The 24,095-nt window shown below is 43.2% G+C and overlaps 1 protein-coding gene across 3 annotated transcripts in view; it reads right to left on the reverse strand.

Annotated features, from left to right (window-relative positions):
* The window catches only part of RCAN2 (regulator of calcineurin 2), a 105,921-nt gene that overhangs the window by 11,837 nt on the left and 69,989 nt on the right, over positions 1–24,095 (reverse strand). For all 3 annotated transcript variants that reach the window (XM_075860951.1, XM_075860950.1, XM_075860952.1), the window contains 2 exons: positions 930–1,103; positions 605–776 (listed from right to left, as the gene is read on the reverse strand). In XM_075860951.1, the coding sequence (XP_075717066.1) occupies positions 605–776; positions 930–1,103 (346 nt within the window). The remainder of the gene's footprint in view (positions 1–604; positions 777–929; positions 1,104–24,095) is intronic.

Below are 24,095 nucleotides of genomic sequence, written 5' to 3' on the forward strand. Positions count from 1 at the left end.
CCTAAAAACAAGGCCGCATTCTCATTTGTAATTGGTATTGCACATGACCGTTGTGCCACTCGGGTCGTTTTTGACGGTATCCGAGCGGCACCCGATAGTCTTCACGGACCCATTCACTTTAGCGGGTGAATTGGGTCCGTGAAAAATGATCCGAGTCCCCGATCCGAGGAAGTGTAGGACATGTTCTATCTTTTCTCAGATCACTGACGGGACTCGGCCGACGCGCACGCTTGTGTGCATGTGGCCTAAGAGTCGTCCTTTAAGAGTTCACGTTTTGGCTCCAGCAAAGTTAAAATGCAGTAACGGATGGGCAGGTGTGGTGTACCAGCTATAGAGACAGGCTTGACGCGATTATGGGACTTGGGAGGTGCCCGACTATAGTGGGGGAAGGAAGATGGTGCCGCCAGTTGGAGGGGTTGTCCCATTTTGCTTGGAGCCATTCCTTCTCTGTGACCACCCCTGCTGAGAAGTTTAAACGGTTCTACAACCTTTCTTTTGCTTGAGGATCCTGCTCATTCAATCATCTGACTTACAAAGTAGACATCATGTGTCACTCTTAATCTTCGTAGGCTACCTGTGCAAAAGTAAAGATTTCAATGCTCACCTGGGCCTAGCTTGGCAACTGCATAAAGGAGATCGTAGTTGATGACTGGTGTAGCATCATCTATAGGCGTCCATCCAACCGGGGGAGATACAGGAGGCGAGATGAGGAATTGTTTAGCAGGCTGCGGGGGTGCCAGGTGGAGTTTGTCTCCGTCTGTCTCTGTTGTTTGGACCTTTGTGTGATATCACAGAAATTTGTAAGATGTTAGTAAAGCATTAACGTACTGAAAAGAAAAGTCAGTGATGGATGAAGTTGGGTGTTCATAAATTTTCAAAAATTTCCATAGGAAAAAACAAACTTCCTGTGCATGATACAATTAATTTACCTGTGCAAAATAAAGTTTTAATTTCTTCCCTCTGAATTGTGTCTCATGTAGCTCTATCCTCGCCCGCGCCGCTGCCTTAGGGTTACTGAAGTTTATTCGTACTCTTCGGAAGCTCTTGAAAAGTTGCAAAGTGACACAGTCGTCATATGCTCGGAAAAGACTCTCAAACTTCTCCTATAGTAAAAAAAATAATAAAGTTCAAAATCTGCATACATATATCTGTGTCAGCAGAGGGTGGGTTCTGGGGTCAACCTAGTGCATTGTATATTCAAAATAATTAACCTCTGTCCAGTCCCATCAGCACTCTTGGCAAGTGAACCCCACCATAAGGGCTGACATAAAACAGTGAGGCTGGTAACACGCTCACATCCCTCTACCTACTTGATAAGACCTTAACTAGGTAGAGATAAAGAGTGGAATGGTGCATGACTGTTAGGGTATGTTCACACAAAGTGTTTTCAGGCGTATTTCGGGTCATAAACGCCATGAAATACAACTTGAAAAACGATAGTGAAACAGCTTCCCATTAAAATCAATGGAAAAACTGGCGTTTAGTTCAGACAGGGCATTTTTTTACGCCGCTGTTTTGGAGCTGTTTTTCATAGGGTCAATTGAAATATAGCTCCTAAAACGGCTTAAAAAAAAGCCTCCCAAAAACGTTTTCTGCTTCAAAAAAGGCTGAAAGCAGCTCTGTAATTTTCAGCCATTTTTAATTGTGCGTCTTAACATACCCTTAGGCCCCATGCACATGACTGTAAAAACGCCCGTAATTACGGGCCGTAATTACGGGCCCATGGACTTCTATTGGCCACGGGTTCCTCCCCGTATGCCTACGGGAAGGTGCCCGTGCCGTTGAAAAATATAGAACATGTCCTATTTCAGGCCGTAATTACGGCACGGGCAGCCCATAGAAGTCTATGGGGTTCCCGTAATTACGGGTGACTACGTGTGTGCACCCGTAATTACGGGAGCGTTTCTAGGCGATGTCAGTAAATAGTCACTGTCCAGGGTGCTGAAAAAGTTAATCGATCGGCAGTAACTCTTTCAGCACCAGGGACAGAAACTACCGATCACAATATACATCAACCTGTAAAAAAAAAAAAAAGACGTTCATACTTACCCAGAACTCCCTGCTTCTTCCTCCAGTCCGGCCTCCTGGGATGACGTTTCAGCCCATGTGACCGCTGCAGCCAATCACAGGCTGCAGCGGTCACATGGACTGCCGCGTCATCCAGGGAGGTCGGACTGGATGTCGAAAGAGGGACGCGTCACCAAGGCAACTTTCTATCCTGCACCGATTACTGCAGTGTAATTTCGCATCGAAAACGTGCCCGTAAATACGGGTGGAATACGGGTGACACCGGACCCGTATTTACGGGCACGGGTCCGTAAATACTGGTGCAATACGGGTCGAATACGTGTGACCAAGGACCCGTATTTACGCCAGTATTTACAGGTGGACAAAAATACGGTCGTGTGCATGGGGCCTTATACTGTAATACTCCATACAACGTTTCTGGAGATGCCCATGGTGTTTCCTGTCTCTACACTGGCAATGGGCAGTGGCAGAGACACCAAGACCTTAGTGCCTCAATATTGTCCACCAGTAGAGAATAAAACCCGAAGAGCTTTGTGTTACAAACACCAAAATACTGGACACCATGGACAGCTTTGGGCATCAAGTCACTGCATTTTGGACTAAGCCATCATCCACTTGGCATTTGAAAATGTTTTGCGCACCAAGTGCTGGCTGGCAAGTTTTTGCGTGGGGGGGCAAGCTCACAGTACATGCCCATCACTAGTGGCCCATCCATAGGGGCCCCCTTCATCTCTGGGCCCAGTCGCAGTTGTAGGGACAGCGACCAGGCCCAAAGGTGAAACAGGCCCGCCGATGCCAGTGGGGCACAAAGCCACTGGAAACCAGTATCAGCGGGCTAAGCTAATTGACATCTGGGACTACCAGTAATTGTCTGGTCCAACAGGGCTTCAACCACAAAACCAATGGATACCACAGGCCACCTAACTAATGGACACCAAGGACAGTTTAAGCCACCAAGCCAATGGACACCAAAGACATTCTGGGCCACTAGACTACTGGACATCTTCATATGGAATTGTAAGACAATTCAAGGTCAGATTTTCTATAGAGAAGGGGCACTACTCAAGTCAGAGTCTTCAGTAACTCTTACCACCATAACAATGTTAGAAAAATACATTTAAGTAGAGAGCCTCATTAAATCTGCAAGAAAATATCCCATCTGGGTTCCTAATATTTTCATAAGCCTGATATGAATTTCACATAAATCTTTTTTTAATTTCAGCCTTTCTATGTCGTAGTAATTTCCTCCGTGACCTCCGTACTCTGGTTGACGATGAGACAATCCATAATGAAGTGGCACAGCACTTGACTAAATCACACAATGACACCTGGACAAAAACCAAAGATCTCCAACAAAGCTGTGTAGGATAATCCAGGTGGAAGGGTTAAGTCCCGGCTGTGCCCCGTCTACCAGACGTGGCAGCTGAAGACTCTGAACATTTCGGGCAGAGGTAGAACTTTAGGTTCTTATCGAGGATGAAAATGTCAAGTTGCCGTGTTGGCACTTATCAGCGCACAACCACTAAATATCATCTCTCCCAGCGCCTGCATTTGATAGTTACAGATCCCTGAGGAAGAAAACAATCACTTTCACTCTATATAAGTCTGACCTTACGTTCTGCACATCTAGACCGCATGTTCTGCGCCCGGCACCGGGGAGCACCATACACTTTTGGGGTACTTGTGTTTATGTGAAGAAATTCCTAAGCAATGCAGTTGGGTTCCTTGAGGAATACACCATACGGTATATTGTTATTATTTTATTTTTAAAATATATATATAGATACACACGTATATCTGTTGCCATAGCAGATAATGACGTGACTTGCAGCATTGATCCTTGTCTATTAGGTCAGGAAGAGCAGCTCTTAAAGTGCATTTCCAGTCACAATTAATATCAGCATCAATTACAGAGTAAACATGTCCAAGTTAAATGGTAATGTCATTCCAAACATATAGATCTGTCACATTCATTTTATTCTATCTTAAACATCTCTTAAATCAGGATGGAGCACAGGGTCTTTATTTTACTTACCCTGGGAGGAACTTTCTCATTGTAGTTTTCCTGACAAACTCAGTAGAATACAAGTATTTTTTTTCTACACCAGCACTACAATAATACTGCCCCCTATGTGCAAAACTATAACTACTATAATACTGCCCTCTATGTACAAGAATATAACTACTATAATACTGCTCCTATATACAAGAATATAACTACAATAATACTGCCCCCTATGTGCAAAACGAAAACCACTATAATACTGCCCTCTATGTACAAGAATATAACTACAATAATACTGCCCCCTATGTGCAAAACTATAACTACTATAATACTGCCCTCTATGTACAAGAATATAACTACAATAATACTACCCCTATATACAAGAATATAACTACTATAATACTGCCCCTATATACAAGAATATAACTACTATAATACTGCCCCTATATACAAGAATATAACTACAATAATACTGCCCCCTATGTACAAGAATATAACTACTATAATACTGCTCCTATATACAAGAATATAACTACTATAATACTGCCCCCCTATATACAAGAATATAACTACTATAATACTGCCCCCTGTGTGCAAAACTATAACTACTATAATACTGCCCTCTATGTACAAGAATATAACTACAATAATACTACCCCTATATACAAGAATATAACTACTATAATACTGCCCTCTATGTACAAGAATATAACTACTATAATACTGCTCCTATATACAAGAATATAACTACTATAATACTGCTCCTATGTGCAAAACTATAACTACTATAATACTGCCCTCTATGTACAAGAATATAACTACAATAATACTACCCCTCTATATACAAGAATATAACTACTATAATACTGCCCCTATATACAAGAATATAACTACAATAATACTACCCCTTATATACAAGAATATAACTACTATAATACTGCCCTCTATGTACAAGAATATAACTACTATAATACTGCTCCTATGTACAAGAATATAACTACTATAATACTGCCCCTATATACAAGAATATAACTAGAATAATACTACCCCGTATATACAAGAATATAACTACTACTATAATTATCTTTTTTATTTGAAAACTTGCAACAAATTATTACAATACCTTTGCAATACACTCATAACAGATAAAGAAAATAAACGTATGTCTCTTAATAACATCACAATCATTAAACAACCCATAATATATGAATATTGCTCCAGTATAGATTGGTTCTACTATTTTTCATGATATTATTCTAGGCAGTATTACAGGAGAGTCCTTCCTTTATTGGTGACCGGGCAGCATCGCGCACACCACAGATGGTACACGGTCACCACATTTATGACATATAGTAAACCTCTATGATATAAACGGAGTTCGGGGTAGAAGTCTCCATACAGCAGCAAAGAGCTTCACTGTCCCACTAGATGTGGTGACTGCAGGGACACAGCAGGGACATTACTCTGTAGATAAGTCTCTTGTATAAAGATGACATTGGTTTTGTTGTCAGACAGACGCTGGAATATCGCCGGCCGCCTGCTCCTATTCTTCACACTGTTCACATTGATGGATGTGATTTTCAGCCTCATCCTGGTTACATGTCTTTCCTACTTTTTTTCCTTCTTCCACTGCTATGTCCTGTTACACCCCATCTCAGCTTCATCTTCCTGGTCATCTTCCCCCAGCGCACAGTAACGTCTCCCAGTTATCGCCAGCACTGGAGACTCTGGTGATTTCTTTGCAGCAGTGACTTTTTTCCTAGAAGAATCATCTGTTTTACTTCTCCTTTTGACCGTCTGAAATCCCTCCTCATCCATACTGGTCGCTGCGGCTAGATCAGCTGGTTTTTTAGTGGTCGCTGTGGCTGGATCATCTGGTTTTTTACTGGTAGCTGCGGCTGGCCCAGCTGGTTTTTTACTGTCCGCTGCGGCTGGATCAGCTGGTTCCTTACTGGTAGCTGCGGCTGGATCAGCTGGTTCCTTACTGGTCGCTGCAGCTGTCTCAGCTGGTGTTGGGCAGATGTTTAGATGTTTTGGTGACAGAGTGACTGGATATTTTGCTTTTAGCATGACCTCTATTTTCAGTGGCTGGTGACACTTGTGCAGCATCCACAGATGGGACATTCGCCTCTGGAGCAGGGTCTCTGGTACTTTGGCTCACATCATCGTTGGGACTTCCAGGTTCTGGGGTTGTATCTACACATATGGAGACATCCTCCTGCTCTTCCTCCATGGCTTCTTTAAAGGTCTCCTCTTTATTATGTTCTGCATGCGGACACTCCCGGAATGTATGTCCAGGTCCTAAGCACAGGTTACAGATGACAGGTCCTGTACAATCGTCCTTCACATGCCCAAACTGACCACATAGAGAGCACTTAATACGGGAACAGTTGAATGCCAGGTGTCTGCCCCCACATCTATGGCACAGTCGCGGTTGACCAGGGTAGTAACATACGCCTCTCTCCGAGCCCAGGTAGAAGGAGTGCGGCAGATGTCTGGTCACTCCATTCTCCTGAACCAGCTGGATCTTGACAGAATATCCTCCATTCCAGATCTCCTCCTCATCATAGATCTTTGTTGGCAGTCTCTTCACCTCACAATATCTGCTCAACTAGTGCTGCAAATCTGCCAGAGCCACCACCTCAGACTGGAACAGGACGGTGGCGGTGACTACCTGGGGTTTAGTCAGCTGGATGACATGTAGATGCTCCCACATCACGTGCTCCTTTGTATCGTTATAAATACTGCAGAACAAGTCTAGACTATATTGCAGCTTGAAACTGATGTCATAATTCCTGCTGGAGGGAACGTGGATCAGAGCGAACACCTCAGAAGCTTTAAACTTCATAAACTCCTTCAACAAAACTTTCCCAATGTAGAGTCTGGAGGGGAGGTTTTTCTCTGGTCCTGAGTACCTGATTCTGACCGCGTTCCTCCTCGGAGGTGGGGGGTTAGTCGGTCTTGTGACGCTGGAGAACAGTCTCCTGTACTGAGGTCTGTCAGCAGGTGGGTCAGGACTGGACCTCTCCTCAGCTGATTGTACTGCAGATCCTCCTGTGTCTGCTCCTGATCGCTGTGTAACCTGCACTCCATTCACTGACACTGTGGACGGCTGAACCTCCAGAACAGGGTCTGCAATGTCCGCCTCAGCCTGTGCCGCTGGTTCATCAGATATCAGACTGTCAATCACCGCGCTGAGCGAGGTCCCACTTACAATGTCAGTATATGCGGCACTTTCTTGCTCACTCCCAGGAGTGCCACTCGCATTCACTTCATCAGTACTGCACATAGAGTCTACGGCAGTAAACCCCTCATCAGCTGGCACACATTTCTCTGCAGCTTTAGCAGCATTTGTGTTGGCTGATTGCACAGACCCCACACATGATGAGAGATGTGATCCTCCAGCCACTGCACACTCATATCTTCCAGGGTTTCCCTGCTCTACAATATTATACACAGTCTTATAGTCAGTGTCTTTTTTTGCAATGATATTTTTTCTCTTCACAGTTTGTGCTCTGGTCTCCCTTTTGTTCTCAATTGCCCAGTTCTTTATTTTGGGTACTGTGCATGATTCTTTCTGCAATCTCTCCTTCAATATCACCAGCTCACGTGTGCAAACATCCAGACACTCACATTTCATCAGCTTTGCCTTTGGATCAGTCTCTTGGTTAATTTCAGTTCTCAATTTGCGAACTTGCATTTCCATTTTAAAGATATTTTTCTTTGTCATTTTTGTGCACAATTCACCAACATCGTGAGATTCAGTTGACTCACCAGCCACCATTTCCAGATCATCACCTCCACCATCTCCATGCTGCAGGCCAAACTCCAGACTCTGGGCTTTCCCAGGATAGTCAGCCCAGGACCCCTCCCCTCCACCTGGGTCAGAAGCCATGCATAGTCCTAACAGGGATCTCACAAGCACACGTCTATCCTCTCCTATGGACAAGAATATAACTACTATAATACTGCCCCTATATACAAGAATATAACTACTATAATACTGCCTCCTATATACACGATTATAACTACTATATTACTGCTCCCTATATACAAGAATATAACTACTATAATACTGGCCCTATATACAAGAATATAACTACTATAATATTGCCCCCTATATACAAGAATATAACTACTATAATACTGTCCCTATATATACAAGAATATAACTACTATAATACTGCCCCTATATACAATAATATAACTACTATAATACTGCCCCCTATATACAAGAATATAACTAGAATAATACTGCCCCTATTTACAAGAATATAACTACTATAATACTGCCCCTATATACAAGAATATAACTACTATAACACTGCCTCCTATATACAAGAATATAACTACTTTAATACTTCCCCTATATACAAGAATATAACTACTATAATACTGCTCCTATATACAAGAATATAACTACTGTAATACTGCCCCTATATTCAAGGATATAACTACTATAATACTGCTCCTATATACAAGAATATAACTACTATAATACTGCCCCCTATATACAAGAATATAACTACTATAATACTGCCCCCTATGTACAAGAATATAACTACTATAATACTGCCCCCTATATACAAGAATATAACTACTATAATACTGCCCCTATATACAAGAATATAACTACTATAACACTGCCCCCTATATACAAGAATATAAGTACTATAATACTACCCCTATGTACAAGAATATAACTACTATAATACCACCCCTATGTACAAGAATATAACTACTATAATACTGCCTCCTATATACAAGAATAAACTACTATAATACTGCCCCTATATACAAGAATAAACTACTATAATACTGCCCCTATATACAAGAATATAACTACTATAATACTGCTCCCTATATACAAGAATATAACTACTTTAATACTGCCCCTATATACAAGAATATAACTACTATAATACTGCTCCCTATATACAAGAATATAACTACTATAATACTGTCCCTATATATACAAGAATATAACTACTATAATACTGCTCCTATATACAAGAATATGACTACTATAATACTGCCTCCTATATACAAGAATATAACTACTATAATACTGCTCTTATATACAAGAATATAACTACTATAATACTGCTCCCTATATACAAGAATATAACTACTATAATACTGTCCCTATATATACAAGAATATAACTAGTATAATACTGCTCCTATGTACAAGAATATAACTACTATAATACTGCTCCTACATACAAGAATATAACTACTATAATACTGCCCCTATATACAAGAATATAACTACTATAATACTGCTCCTACATACAAGAATATAACTACTGCCCCCTATGTACAAAAACATAGCTATGATAATTCTGCCCCCTATGTACAAGAACATAACTTCTTTATTATGTATGCAAACATCCCTCTTGCCAATATCAACAACTAAGGACCCCAGTTTGGAGTGAGGGTTGGAAAAACTGTACCCAAAATTACATAATCAGTATTGTGATGGGAGTTGTCATCTAACGTGAATCTCCACCGTTTAACACCATGTTGTTTTTTAATTAAACATTTTGTGCTAATTATTTTCTGCATAAATAGTTATCGCAGTTGGAGCTTTATTATTCATACAGAACTTTAAATCCCCTGCATAGACATGGAGTGACATATACAATTCGGCTGCCTACATCCACCACTAGAGGGCGAGTAGGAGCTTACGGTATACTGTTTTATAATTGAGTTTAATGTGTTAGATGTATGCAGTAATCTCCTAAAATGCCCCTATTGACCATGAAACCCACTGGCCGACTCAAGGCATGCGCGATTGCATGACAGATATTGTCTGGCTCAAGCTTTAATCTGCAGGGTTGAGTCATAAACTTCAGTTTCCATTATATCAATGAAGCAGTAACCGTTTCATTTCTATCCAATGTGGGTATTTAGTGAATACTCCATCACTATGGTAACCATAGGAAACCTTGGTGCACGTGACCCGACTAAAATGTCCTAATCTAGCAATTTGTATTCAAGTACTGTATGCTGCGGAGCTAATTTTCCCTTCACCAGAGACGCTGGTAGGGACGATGCTCCAAAACTAATTTACTTATCACCCATGGAGAAATTGGTACTGCCTACTTATGCCATTAAAAGAAAAGAAAATTGCATAAGATGATCACTGCTTTCTTATTAATTGCAATAGCAAGAAGTAATGAAGCAGCAGCGGCCGGCTAAACCAGGCAATGGAAATTGCAATAAATGCTGCAACATTGTGACTATACCTCCCAGCCGTCCCGCCAACGGGGTCGCAAAGTGAATGATGCTTATACAAATTTGCATAAAAGTGGGTGTTTCTGGGATATATTTTTTTGTGGGCGCTCCCAGTGGATCGGAGGTTTATGGTATGGCTGAGTCATGGAATGGGCTTGGAGGGGCAAAGAAGCACCAGATTTTCAGTCCAGGGTGGCAAACCCCTGCCCATAATGGGGGCCTATTATGATCCTTACTATGGGGTCGCCTCTCTTCTATGTATACCAGTGCTCAGAAGAGATTCTTAAGATCACATCAACAGATAATAAAGATGATGAAAAAACTGTCAAGCAAATCTGCAACTTTCCTTTTCAGTTCAAAAATGCCTGCCCATGTATTCTGATGTCACAAGTGTAGGGTTTTTCATAGAGAGATTTGGGTTTGGTTAAATGTATCCTAGTGATTCAGCTGCTGTTTGGCGCTGGGGCTTTCTGCTGTGATAGGAGTAGAAAGAGCAGCTTCAGTCAGTGTATGGATAGAGAATTGTTCCGGCTGAGACCTTGAAGTGTAAGTAAATATGAGTAAATTACGGTAAATATCGCCGTATTTCATCCCCTTTAATGACATGTAGAGTAGTGTCGACATTTTAGTTCTGTAATTTGCCGATGTGAAGTTCGGTAGTACCACAGGTCACATCACACGATGACATTCTTTAGGGCAGATGAAATTCAAGTTTTTCCCCGAAAAGTTGTTCATCTAGCAGTGATCATGCTTGACCCAATTCCCCTATTTACAGGTTCAGCTATATTGATATTTATTCTATGATAAAGGATATGATGAGGAAATCCAACATGGCTGATTCTTCTCCTTTAAATGTTAACAAGCCCAGCAGGTTCTACCATGCCCATAGACATTAGCTTGTTGGAAGATTCGGCTGAGAGTCACTTTTCGGGGAATCCTCCAATTATGTATAGGCCAAACTTCTTCAGAAGGCCTCAGGGCCCAACACAAAATCCTTTAAGCATATCTGTGTAGACATCATGCCAGTACCTACATTGCTCCACTAGAACTCGGACATTGGCGCTAACAGGTATACTTTAAAGATTGCGTCACAGGTGGGTAGTGTTGGCACCTATATAGGGCCCTTCAAAATAAGATTATTCACCAGCTACCTCAGAAAACCGTTTGTGTATATATGCTTGTTTATGTTTGTTTCTTTGTGTATGTATGTATGTGTTTGTGTGCATGTACAGTATGTGTATGTACGTATGTATGTATGTAGGGATATGTATGTATGTATTTGGTTGTATGTGCACGAAAGTTTGTATTTATGCTTGTGTATATATGCACGTGTGTGTATATACATCTGTTTGTGTATTTATGTATGTATGTGTTTGCTTGTGTCTATGTTTTCACGTCCGAGGTGCATCCGTGCTCGTCGCTACGGCTCGCGATGTCTCGCATCCCCATAGATGAGAGTCTATGGAGGGATGCATGAAAAGAACGGACATGTCCTATTTTCCCACGGACCCTTCACACGGTCCGTTGAAACAACGGCTGTGTGAACGGCCACATTGAATTACATAGGTCCGTGGGATGGCCGCTGTTTCAACGGCCGTCCCACGGACGTTTAACACGCTCGTGAGAATTAGGCCTTATACTGATGGCTGCTGGTCTCCTGCTGGACGTTGCATGTTGTGTGAGGTAACGCGCAGATTTTGTTCTTTTTTTCGGGTGGTTGGTAGTATGCCACTAGTATAGCGAGGGAAAAACGTGTTTAGTTTGCGCTCAGCCGAGCAGACTTTATTTTAGGTTTTGTTGCCTGAATGTAAAGTCTGTTCGTTTATTATGTATGAGTTTGTGTATGTTTGTATTTGCCTGTGTGCATGTATACGTGTGTGTGTGTGTGTGTGTGTGTGTGTGTCTGTGTGTGTGTGTGTCTGTGTGTGTGTGTGTCTGTGTGTGTGTGTGTGTGCGTGTATACGTGTGTGTGTGTGTGCGTGTATACGCGTGTGTGTGTGTGTGCGTGTATACGCGCGTGTGTGTGTGTGTGCGTGCGTGTATACGCGTGTGTGCGTGCGTGCGTGCGTGCGTGCGTGCGTACGTACGTACGTACGTACGTACGTACGTACGTACTTATATATTTACATATATACAGTATAAGTTTATGTGTGTGTATGTGTTTGCATGTATATATGTGTGTGTGTGTGTGTGTATGTGTTTGCATGTATATAAGTATGTGTACAGTATATTTATAACAAGTCCAATAGTTTTGATTTTTTGGAGATAAAGGACAGGGGACAGTATAGGATCAGCACAACCTCTCTGTGATCACATGGTAAGACGATTGTACGATGGAGACGATGAAGATTCAGCAGGGAGCAATCACGGATAGACACGATGTTCTGAATGGCAATAAGAACGACATACGACATGCAGGTCAGTGATTGCAGCACCAGCATTCGTAATCCTTATAAAGGAAGACTAATCAAGGTAACGTCTCACTGTGCGCGCTCCTAATCACTTCATTAAAATAAGATTGCGGCACGCCAATTATGAGCCATCGCATCAACAGCAATTAAAGGGAATGTTCAGTTCTGAAAGACTATTGTCCACAATATGGAGGAGAAAAAAGATAAAGGTATTTGCAATATTTAGTTCCTTAAATGTAAGCCCAGTTTAGTACAGGTGGAGCGGGCTAAGGAGCGGGAATAACATCAGAAAACTACTGATAACCAAGTGGGTGCCATCAGCAATAGCAAGAAATATAAAGCACAAAAGCCATACGAGAGACTAGCGTCATCATGCAACTTTCGCCTTCATATCACTTGTATTTTAGGACAAATGTAACTTTTATTTGGTGCCCTGCATCAGCATGCTGCCTGATGTTCTTGGTGAAGCCAAACCAACTCCAAGTACAACAGTGCCTGCCCAGTTTATGTGAACCTTTGAGTAAGAGAGTCAAAATGGGTCCTAAGTACGTCACCTCTTGAACCACGCACTCAACCTTCTCTCCTGCTTTTAGCAACAGCCTTTACAGTATTTGTCATGGTGGCCACTACAATGCTAGCCACAGTGCCCCTACACAACGCTGACTGCAGATAATGCAAGCTACAGTTGACAATGCCAGCCACAGTGCCCTAAATAATGCCAACCACAGTGCAAACAGTGTTTGCTACAGTGGCCCTGACAATGCCAGGCACAGATTGATAGAGGTCCCTGGGAAAAAAATGTGGTAGGGATCCCCATTGCACCTCTGTGACCCAAACCCCACCTGACCTATTGCAGTCACATATTGGATAGATTACATATAGTACTGTGAAAAAAGTTTTAGGCAGTTGTGGAAAAATCCTTCAAGATAAGAATGCTTTCAAAAACAGAAGTGTTAATAGTTTTTTTTGCTCAATGCTTCCCGTTTCTTTGTGCTTCTTCAAAAGAGCTTGAACAACACATCTTGAAATCCCAGTTTGCTTTGAAATCTTTGCTGGGAGAGACCTTGCTGATTCATTATAACTACCTTGTGTCTTGTTGCTCTGCTCAGACTTGCCATGGTGGATAGATCGAAAGCTACCTAGTGCTGTCCGAACCTCCGACACAATGCCATGGTGGACCTGTAATATGAAACAGTCTTCCACAACCTCACCTTTGTAGCAGAGTATGATTGTTCCTCAGCCAGTTTTAACTGGTTGCCGACACAGGACGAGAATACTCGTCCTGAGCGGCGGGTATTTGGATTATTAAGATGGGTAGTCTCGTCCTGTGTGACAGCCAGTGTACTCTTCTCTCCGCCGTTAACCCCTTGAATACCGCAATCAAAGCTGATCGCAGCATTCAAAGCTAACGTGAGATGGGGGTTTCCCCTTTGATCGTGTCCCTGTGACGCGATCAATAGCTATACCTGGTATAGGCAGACAGCCCAGGATCCATTGAAGGACCCCAGCACTGTCTGACCATATTCCCTGTTACGGCATACTGAGGTATGCCCCAACAACTGCCTGTGTACAATCAGTACACAGGCTAATGTACTGGCATATAGATATATGCCAGTACATTAATGTTTAAAAATCAAAATCAAAATGAAAAATCCCTCTATGGGATTAAAAAAAAAAAAAAACTAAGTTGATAAAAAAAAGTAATGTTAAATTAAAAAAAATTATAAACCCCCCCACAAATACACATTTTTTACAATAAATAAACTCTTCAAAATATTAAATAATATACGCATATTTGGTATCGCCACGTCCGTAACAACTTGTACAATAAATGTTTAACGTTATTTATGATGATTGGTGTATGGTGCAAAAAAAATGAGGAAAATTGCAGCAGAACTGCTTTTTTTATTTATGTAAATTAAACGATAATATAAATGTACCTAAAAAATGGTACCTACATAAAGTACAACTCGTCCCACAAAAAACTAAGTCTCAAACAGCTACGTCGGACAAAAAATGAAAACGTTATGAGCGCCAGGATGCAAAGAGGGAAATATAAAAAAAATTGTTCGGTCCTCAAGGCCAAAATTGGCCGTGTTCTTAAGAGGTTAAGCCTCCTACACAGCTGTTTCTGTTACAGTTAATGACTGTGTTTCAACCTACATATGAAAATTATGATTATCATCACCCGTTTGGTATAATTGGTTATTCATACACCAGACTATAATATTACAAAATCCATGACTGTGAAAGTGTACCTAAAATAATTGATGCTGTTTTGAAGGCAAAGGGTGGTCACACCAAATATTGATTTGATTTAGATTTCTCTTCTGTTTATTCACTTTGTATTTTGTTAATTGATTAAAAAAAAACGTAACACTTCTATTTTTGAAAGCATTCTTAGGCTATGTTCACACGGAGTATTTTGGGGGAGGAATATCTGCCTCAAAGCTCCAAACGGAATTTTGAGGCAGATATTCCTCCCCCAAAATACTCCGTGTGAATAGCAATGATCGCGCCGTTTTTCGCCCGCGGCCATTGAGCGCCGCGGGCAGAAAACACGCTTTCTCCTGCCTCCCATTGAAGTCAATGGGAGGTCGGACGCGGAAGCGCCCGAAGATAGGGCATGTCGCTTCTTTTTCCCGCGAGGCAGTTTTACTGCTCGCGGGAAAAAGACGCCGACGCCTCCCATTGAAATCAATGGGAGGCGTTCTCGGGCCGTTTCTGCCGAGTTTTGCGACGCGGTTTCCGCGTCAATAAACTCGGCAAAAGACCCCGTGTGAACATAGCCTTACTTTGCAGCATTTCTCCACAACTGCCTAAAACTTTTGCACATTACTGTATGTGTAGCACTCTCCACTCAAGTATAAGGGCCAGTTCACACAGAGGTTTTTTTACACGTTTTTTGACGTGGAAACCGCGTCGGAAAATTGACCAAAAAACGTCCATTTTCAATGGGAGGCGGAGGCATTTTTTTCCCTTGAGCGGAAAAACCCTGCTCGCGGGAAAAAGAAGGGACATGTCCTATCTTCGGGCGTTTACGCTTCTGACCTTCCATTGACATCAATGGCAGGCAGAGAAAGCGTATTTCGCCGCGTTTTATGCCCGTGGCGCTCAATGACCGCGGGCGAAAAACGCAGCGAAAATCGGCGTGCAGGCAGAGGAAAATCTGCCTCAAAATTCCAAAAAGAGTTTTGAGGCAGATTTTCCTCCTGCAAAAAACTCTGTGTGAACCCATCCTAAGGCCCTGTTCACACGGAGTTTTTTGACACGTTTTTTGACGCGGAAAACGCGTCGGAAAACGCGCCAAAAACGACCCAAATTGACTCCCATTGATTTCAATGGGAGACGGAGGCGTTTTTTTACCGCGAGTAAAAAAAACGCCTCGCGGCAAAAAGAAGGGACATGACCCTTCTTGATGCGGTTTCCGCGTCCAAAACCGCATTGAAAGCAATGGGGACACGTCAAAAAACACCTCGAACTAGTGACGTGTTTTCTGACGAGTATATTGCCGAGAGTTTTGGAGGAGTTTCTTGCAGTCTCCTGCTGCTAGTCCAGCCCAGAAAGGGGCTGTCATTTCCTGTCTGCTCGTGGAGGCTGAAAAACATCGTGGACAGAACTCAGGGATACAGAAAACCGAAGTCCTGCATCCAAATACAAGTAAGTGCACTTGCTCCTATGTTCCATACATGCTATACATGTATGGAGCTGTGCATTTTTTTTTTTAGAATTTTTTTTTAAATTTTTTTTTCTGATTTTTTTTTTAGATTTTTTTTTTCAATTTTTTTATTTTTAATTTTTTAATTTTGTTATGCAGTTGTTCATGTATGTCATCTCTTTTTTATTTTTATTTAACATTTCAGGAACAGAAATGACGACAGCAGAGGTGTACCACCGAATGGACATTGATGTTGGGAAATTGATTCAAGAAGTAAGTATACTTTTTTTTTTTTTATGTGGGCCTGTTCACATCAGCGTGGTTTCCGCTGAGGGGTTCCGTCGGTGCTTTCAGTCAGGGGAACCCCTCAACGGAAAGGCAAGTGTGAAGTGGTGACAGATCCGTTGCTAATTGTTTCTGTTTGTCCCCGTTGTGCAAAGGGTTCTGTCGTTTCGACTGAACCAATACCGCAGTGTAGGGAATCCCATTAGCAACGGATCCATCAGCATTGAAGTCAATGATGATGCAAACAGAAAACAATGTTTTTTTTAATGTGGGCCTGTTCACATCAGCGTGGTTTCTGCTCAGGGGTTCCGTCGGTGCTTTCAGTCAGGGGAACCCCTCAACGGAAAGGCAAGTGTGAAGTAAGTTCCGTTTGCATCACCATTCATTTCAATGGTGACAGATCACACGACCATGTTACGTCTGTAATGTACGGAACGTATTTCAGCCGGAAGACCCGGACCGAAGACAGTGCAGGGAGCCGGGCTCCTAGCATCATAGTGATGTACGACGCTAGGAGTCCCTGCCTCGCTGCAGGACAACTGTCCCGTACTGTAATCATGATTACAGTACGGGACAGTAGTTCCACGCAGAGGCAGGGACTCCTAGTGTCGTACATCACTATGATGCTAGGAGCCCGGCTCCCTGCACTGTCTTCGGTCCGGGTCTTCCGGCCGAAATACGTTCCGTACATTATGGACGTAACATGGTTGTGTGAACCCAGCCTCATGCGTGTGAAAACCTCGGCAAAAACAGCCTGAAAAACCGCCTGGAAAACCGCCTCAAAAACCACGTCAAAAACCACGTCAAAAACCACGTCAAAAACCACATCAAACATGAAAACCTCCAGGGTCAGTTTTTACAGGAGGAATTTTCCTCCTGCAAAAAACTCCGTGTGAACAGGGCCTAAGGGAGTTTAGGCTATGTTCACACGGGGTATTTTGCCGAGTTTTTTTACGCGGAAACCGCGTCGCATAACTCGGCAAAAACGGCCCGAGAACGCCTCCCATTGATTTCAATGGGAGGCGTCGGCGTCTTTTTCCCGCGAGCAGTAAAACTGCCTCGCGGGAAAAAGAAGCGACATGCCCTATCTTCGGGCGCTTCCGCCTCTGACCTCCCATTGACTTCAATGGGAGGCAGGAGAAAGCGTATTTCTCGCTGTTTTATGCCCGCGGCGCTCAATGGCCGCGGGCGAAAAACGGCGCGATAATCGCAGCGAAAATCGGCGTGCAGGGAGAGGAATATCTGCCTCAAAGTTCCAAACGGAATTTTGAGGCAGATATTCCTCCCCCAAAATACTCCGTGTGAACATAGCCTTACAGAAACATTTGAGCTAACAACTTCCTTAGCCACTGTTTACACTATCTGTGTCAAATCTGTTGATCGGTCCAAATAGTGACCGATGTAACCCATTGACTTAAAATGGGGTCCGTCTGGGTTCCGTTGAGACTCCTGTCATTTTTACAGCAAGAACAGCACTGAATGCTACTGTTAGGAAACATCAGTCTCTTTAAGATTGTCATGACTACTAGCCTAGCTTCTGGGTGGCCCTGGTTTGAGTTGAGATTCTAGGGTGGAGTATTTAAGTCTGGTCAGTTCTTTCATTGCTGCTTGTGAATTTCTTCGTGTATGCAAGTATCTAATCAAGCTCCTGGCTACACCCAATATCACCTCACTATTTGGATTATTGGAACTGGATCACAGCTTTGGCTCACTGATTTGGACATTCTGCTCTCGGCTGGTTTTGATCTCTGCAACTCCTGGTATTCTTCTGCTTTCTGATTTGGACTTACAGTCTCTCCTGGTTGTGAACTCTGTTTGCTGTTTACCCTCTGTCTGTCTGGTTTCCGTTCTGGTATTGCCTGCTTTGCACCTCCTGTCCAACTCTGTATTCTGTTAATGCAACCTGGGTTCTTTGCAGCCAAATCCAACCTGCCTTGCGGTGGGCCCGGGTGAAGAACATAGAGTAGCCTTAGACTCTGCTGATTAGAGTAGTGATGGACTTGAGGTGGTGGATTACCTGCATGCTTTATCCAGACAGTTTCCAGCTGCCTTTGTTGAATTGCTTACAGAGCAATTCCATAACTTGCACTCTGGGGAATTGTTCAACTAGTGATTCCGTTACTGCTACTCTATTATTGCCATCAAAAGTGAGGCTCACAGCGCATGTTTGAACAGAGTCTTAGACCAATGGAGAAAGACACATTATGCCTGCCCCCTCACCACCTGTTTTTGGCTGAATAGGATTGTTGACCAGCCATCAGGATGCCCCCATTTTCCTAAGAAGTGAGGGTCCCAAAGATTAGCAGTATATACACATCCCATATCAATAATAACTACCAGGCCTGCATGGCTGGTGGTAAAGGCCCAAAGGCATGTGCCCTCTCTATAATCTAGGCCTAAATGCAACAAAGATCATGACATCAATGACATGCCTTCTAACCATACGGAGCTAGAGAAACAGTACCGAAATCTAGGCGGTGTTCCGCTGCCGCGGGTGTCCCAATATCAACTGCATGTGTGTACTCAGGACGCAGATATAGTTGAATCCACTGGGGGAACAGGGAGCTTTCAGCTACCTGCTCCACTATTTGCTATGTAATGCCAGCTGTGAGCAGCTTGGCACAGACAGACGCAATGCAGCAACGTCATTGCGCCTGTCTGCGACAAGACCCATACAGCAAAGACCGTAGTATATCCTCTTCTCATCGTAAGGTGAGTTTTTATTTTGTTATTTTTACTAAGCACTATGGGGGCAATATACTGTGTGACAAGGGACGAAGCTGGAATTATACTGTGTGGGGGGCACTATTGGGGCATTGTAGCTTGTGGGGGCACTATGAGGGAATCATACAGAGTGTGAACCACTATGGGGGCATGATACTTTGTACCGGGCAACTATAGGGGCATTATACTCAGTGGGGGCACTGTGTGGCATCATACTGTGTGGGGCACAATGGGGGCATGACTGATATTGTGTGGGGAGGCACTAGCACTATGGGGCATTATACTTTGTGAGGAGGCACTATGCTGGCATTATACTGTGTGGAGGCACTATGGGGCATTATAGTTTGTGGAGGGCACTATGAGGAAATTATACTGTGTGGAGCACTATAGGGGCATGATACTGTGTCTGGGCACTATGGGGGCATTATACTGTGTGGGGAGGTACAGGGAGCATTATACTGTATGGGGGCCTCACTGTGTGAGGAGGGACTATGCTGGCATTATACTGTGTGGGAGGCCCTACGGGGGCATTGTAATTTATGGGGGCACTATGATGGCATTATACTGTGTGTGGACCACTAGGGCATGATACTGTCTACTGGGCAACTATGAGGACATTATACGGAGTGGGGGCACTGTGTGGCATCATACTGTGTGGGGGAACAATGTGAGCATTATACTGTGTGGGGATCCACATTGGGGCATTATACTGATTGGGAGGCACTATGCGGACATTATAGTGTGTGGGGGCACTATGAGGGCATTATACTGCGTGCTGGGCAACAATGGAGGTATTATACTGTGTGGAGGGCGCTATGAAGCATCATACAGTGTAGAGGGAACTATGGGGTGATATACTGTGTGGTGGCACTATGTGGTATCATACTGTGTGGGGGTACTATGGGGGCATTATACTGTGTGGGGAGTACTGGGAGCATTGTACTGTATGGGAAGGCGCTATGGGGACATGATACGGTGTGGGAGGCACCATGGGAGAATTATACTGTGGGGGGCACTATGGGGGTATTATAGTGTGTAAGCTAAACTGGGTGTGTATTGGCGGTTATTAGGGTCGCACGATGCATCAAAATTTCGTTACTGTTTCGTGTGTGAAACAGCCATTGTCCCGCTCCTGAGTCCTGACAAGTACTCGCGGTCAGCATGAGGTGATAGGGCCGGCGCTGCACTAATGAGCGGCGGCACTGAAGACAGAACAAGGCGGGCGCACTGCAAAACACCCCCATGTTTTGTCTTCAGTGCCACCGCTCATTAGTACAGTGCCGGCCGCATCACCTCATGCTGACCGCGCGCGCACTTGTTGTCCGGAGCGGGTCAATGGTTGTATTACACACCCCCTGACCTGCTCTAATGGTGGAGATAAGAGAAACTTCTCATCTCCGCCGCTATTCCCCTGAATGCTGCAATCAGAGCTGACCGCAGCATTCAAGAGTTAAATGAGAAGGGGGGATGCCCCTTTGGACCAGTCACGGGGAATTCCTGTGACGCAATCAAGAGACATACCATATATGGGAAGACAGCCCAGGATCCATTGAAGGACCCCAGGGTTGTCTGACCGTATTTCCTGTTAGGGCATACTGAGGTATGTCCTAACTGCCTGTGTACTATCTGTATATAGATATATGCCAGTACATTAAAGTTTAAAAATAAAAAAGTAAAAATAAAATAGGTAATGTTAAATTAAAATAAACACTGTTTTTTTTACAATAAACACTGTTTTTTTTTTTACAATAAACAGTCTCAATACTTAAAATATACACATATTACATATTCGGTATCGTCGCGACCGCAATAACACATTTATAACGTCATTTATGTTTACGCTGTTATAAAATAAAAACTGCATTCTCTCACTTATTAATGTGAGGCACGAGGTATTATGAATTTTGAACCTCCATGTGCCTCACATTCATAGTGAATAACCCCATCATGTACCTCACACATTAACCCAATGTTGTCCGTTATGATTGAAGAACATGATGGGGTTAATTACTATTAATGTGAGGCACATGGATGTTCAAAATTCATCACACCTCGCGCCTCATCAGAAAATGGAAGAACTTTTTTATTATTATTATTCTTGGCAAAGTATCATTTTGGTAATGAGTATCACAATACTACACGAAGCATTGGTAATAAAGTCCAAATTCCTGTTGTGTAGAGATCACTTCTCAGCAGTCATCTCATTAGCATCACAGGCAGGATTACACTGACAGGTAACACCTATATATAGAGAACACAGGATGCACCATTCATAATAGGCTGATCCTTCCTGTTCTGTAGAGATCACTTCTCAGCAGTCATCTCATTATTATCACAGTCAGGATTACACTGACAGGTAACACCTATATATAGATAACACAGGATCCACCATTCATAATAGACTGATCCTTCCTGTTCTGTAGAGATCACTTCTCAGCCGTCATCTCATTAGCATCACAGGCAGGATTACACTGACAGGTAACACCTATATATAGAGAACACAGGATGCACCATTCATAACAGACTGATCCTTCCTGTTCTGTAGAGATCACTTCTCAGCAGTCTCCTCATTATTATCACAGGTAGGATTACACTGACAGGTAACATCTCTTTATAGATAACACAAGATCCACCATTCATAATAGACTGACCCTTCCTGTTCTGTAGATCACTTTTCAGAAGCGATCTTATTATCATCATCACAGGCAGGATTACACTGACAGGTAACACCTATATAAAGATAACCCAGGATCCACCATTCATAATAAACCTGTAGGTGCAGTGTCATTAAATTACTCCCAAGTGACATTTAGTGAGGGGGTGAAGCATGACACAATTATGTTTGCACAAGCTCAAAGGTGAACGATAAGGAAGAGCCCCGGAGCCATGTACATAAAAAAACAACTATCAGAATTCTGAGATAATGTTAGAAGAGGAACAATGAGAATTTAACTTTGTAGTTGCCATGAGTTGCTAGAAGTTGGGGGTAATTTTTTTAAACTGCCGTTTCCTATGCCAGGCTCAAGCCAAAAAACGTCACACCTCTTAATAGATTTGGCGCATTATTAGCTGCTCGTGCGCCAGCAATTTAAATTTCTGTAAATTGTGGTAAAGCTGTCGAACCTCTAGTGGCTCCCACCCCCGCCTGCTAAACTCTTCCCTTTTTCTCAACATTTTAGTAACAGATCGACTGTATGAACAAAAGTATTGGGACACCTACACATTACACCTACAGGAGAATTTATGACCCCATTCTAAATCCATAGGAAAAACAGCTTCTACTTTTCTGGGAAGACTTTCTACAAGATTTTGGAGTGTCTGTGAGAATTTTTGCCTATTCATCCAAAAGAACATTTGTGAGGTCAGACACTGATGTTGGGGGAGGGGGCCGGGCTCACAACCTCTGTTCTAGTTCATCCCAAAGGTGTTGGATGGGGTTGAGGTCTGGGCTAGGACTGTGTGGGCCAGTCAAGTTTCTCCACACCAAATCATACCTTTATGGACCTTGTACACTGAGGCGCAGTCATGCTAGAGCAGAAAAGAGCCGAACCCCAAACTGTTCCCACAAAGTTTGAAGCTACAATTGTCCAAAATGTCTTGTGTGCTGAAGAATTAAGATTTCCCTTCACTGGAACTAAGGGGCCGACCCCTGAAAAACACCCCCATAACATTACCCCTCCCCCACCAAACTTTACAGCTGGCACAATGCAGTCATTACGGTCCAATTTACTTCCATTGACCATGGACTGCTTCCCGTAAATTTGCAGGAAGGTGTCCGGACTGTAGAAAGCCTCAGAAAAAGATAGGACATGTCCTGTTGGCCGTGTGCATGAGGTCTAAGGGGTGTGTCCCAATACTTTTGTCCATATAGTGTACGTGTATAATTCCATGTTGAATTTATTCTGTGATTGAAGATTTTATGACGTCTACAATGTAGTGAAATGTCGGCACCGTCAAGTATTCCTCCAGTGGCTGTGCAGAAACTGTAGGGCTCATTCAGAGGAGCGCGTTCCTCGTCCGTGGGCTGTGCGTTGAAATAACGGACAGCGCACGGACCCATTAATTTCAATGGGGCTATTCAGACATACGTGATGTTTCATGCAGCGAGTGTCCGTTGAGTGCAAATCACTGCATGTCCTATATTGGTGTGTTTTTGCGCACCTAGTCGCCCATTGAAGTCTATGGGTGCTGAAAACATCCGCGTGCGGTCAGTGTTTCTGCTTGCACGGACGGGAAAAACGCATGCCACACGCAAAGCACACGGACATGAAATGTAGGAGAAATGATGCATTTTTTACTTGTGAAAATCGGACACGCTTGTCTGAATGTAGCCTAAAGTTGGGAAAACTTCTGAAATTAATTACTGTCACCAGCAGCCCGGCCATTGTGACGGAGCATAGCGTGACAGCGAAGAGCAAGCAGTGGGCACTTCAATCACAACCCTACACATTGTGACCTGCACAAGAAGCCGCCGCACACGCATCAAGATACAGCGGTGTCCCAGAGCAAAGGATCATGGGAACTGTGAATAACGCAAATAATGTTAAGGGTATGTTCACACGGCCTATTTACGGACATAATTCGGGCGTTTTTGCCCCGAATTACGTCCGAAAATAGCGCCTCAATAGCGCTGACAAACATCTGCCCATTGAAAGCAATGGGCAGACGTTTGTCTGTTCACACGAGGCGTAATTTACGCGCCGCTGTCAAATGACGGCGCGTAAATAGACGCCCGCGTCAAAGAA

This window comes from Rhinoderma darwinii, chromosome 4 (genome assembly GCF_050947455.1).
Source record: "Rhinoderma darwinii isolate aRhiDar2 chromosome 4, aRhiDar2.hap1, whole genome shotgun sequence".
NCBI lineage: Eukaryota > Metazoa > Chordata > Amphibia > Anura > Rhinodermatidae > Rhinoderma > Rhinoderma darwinii.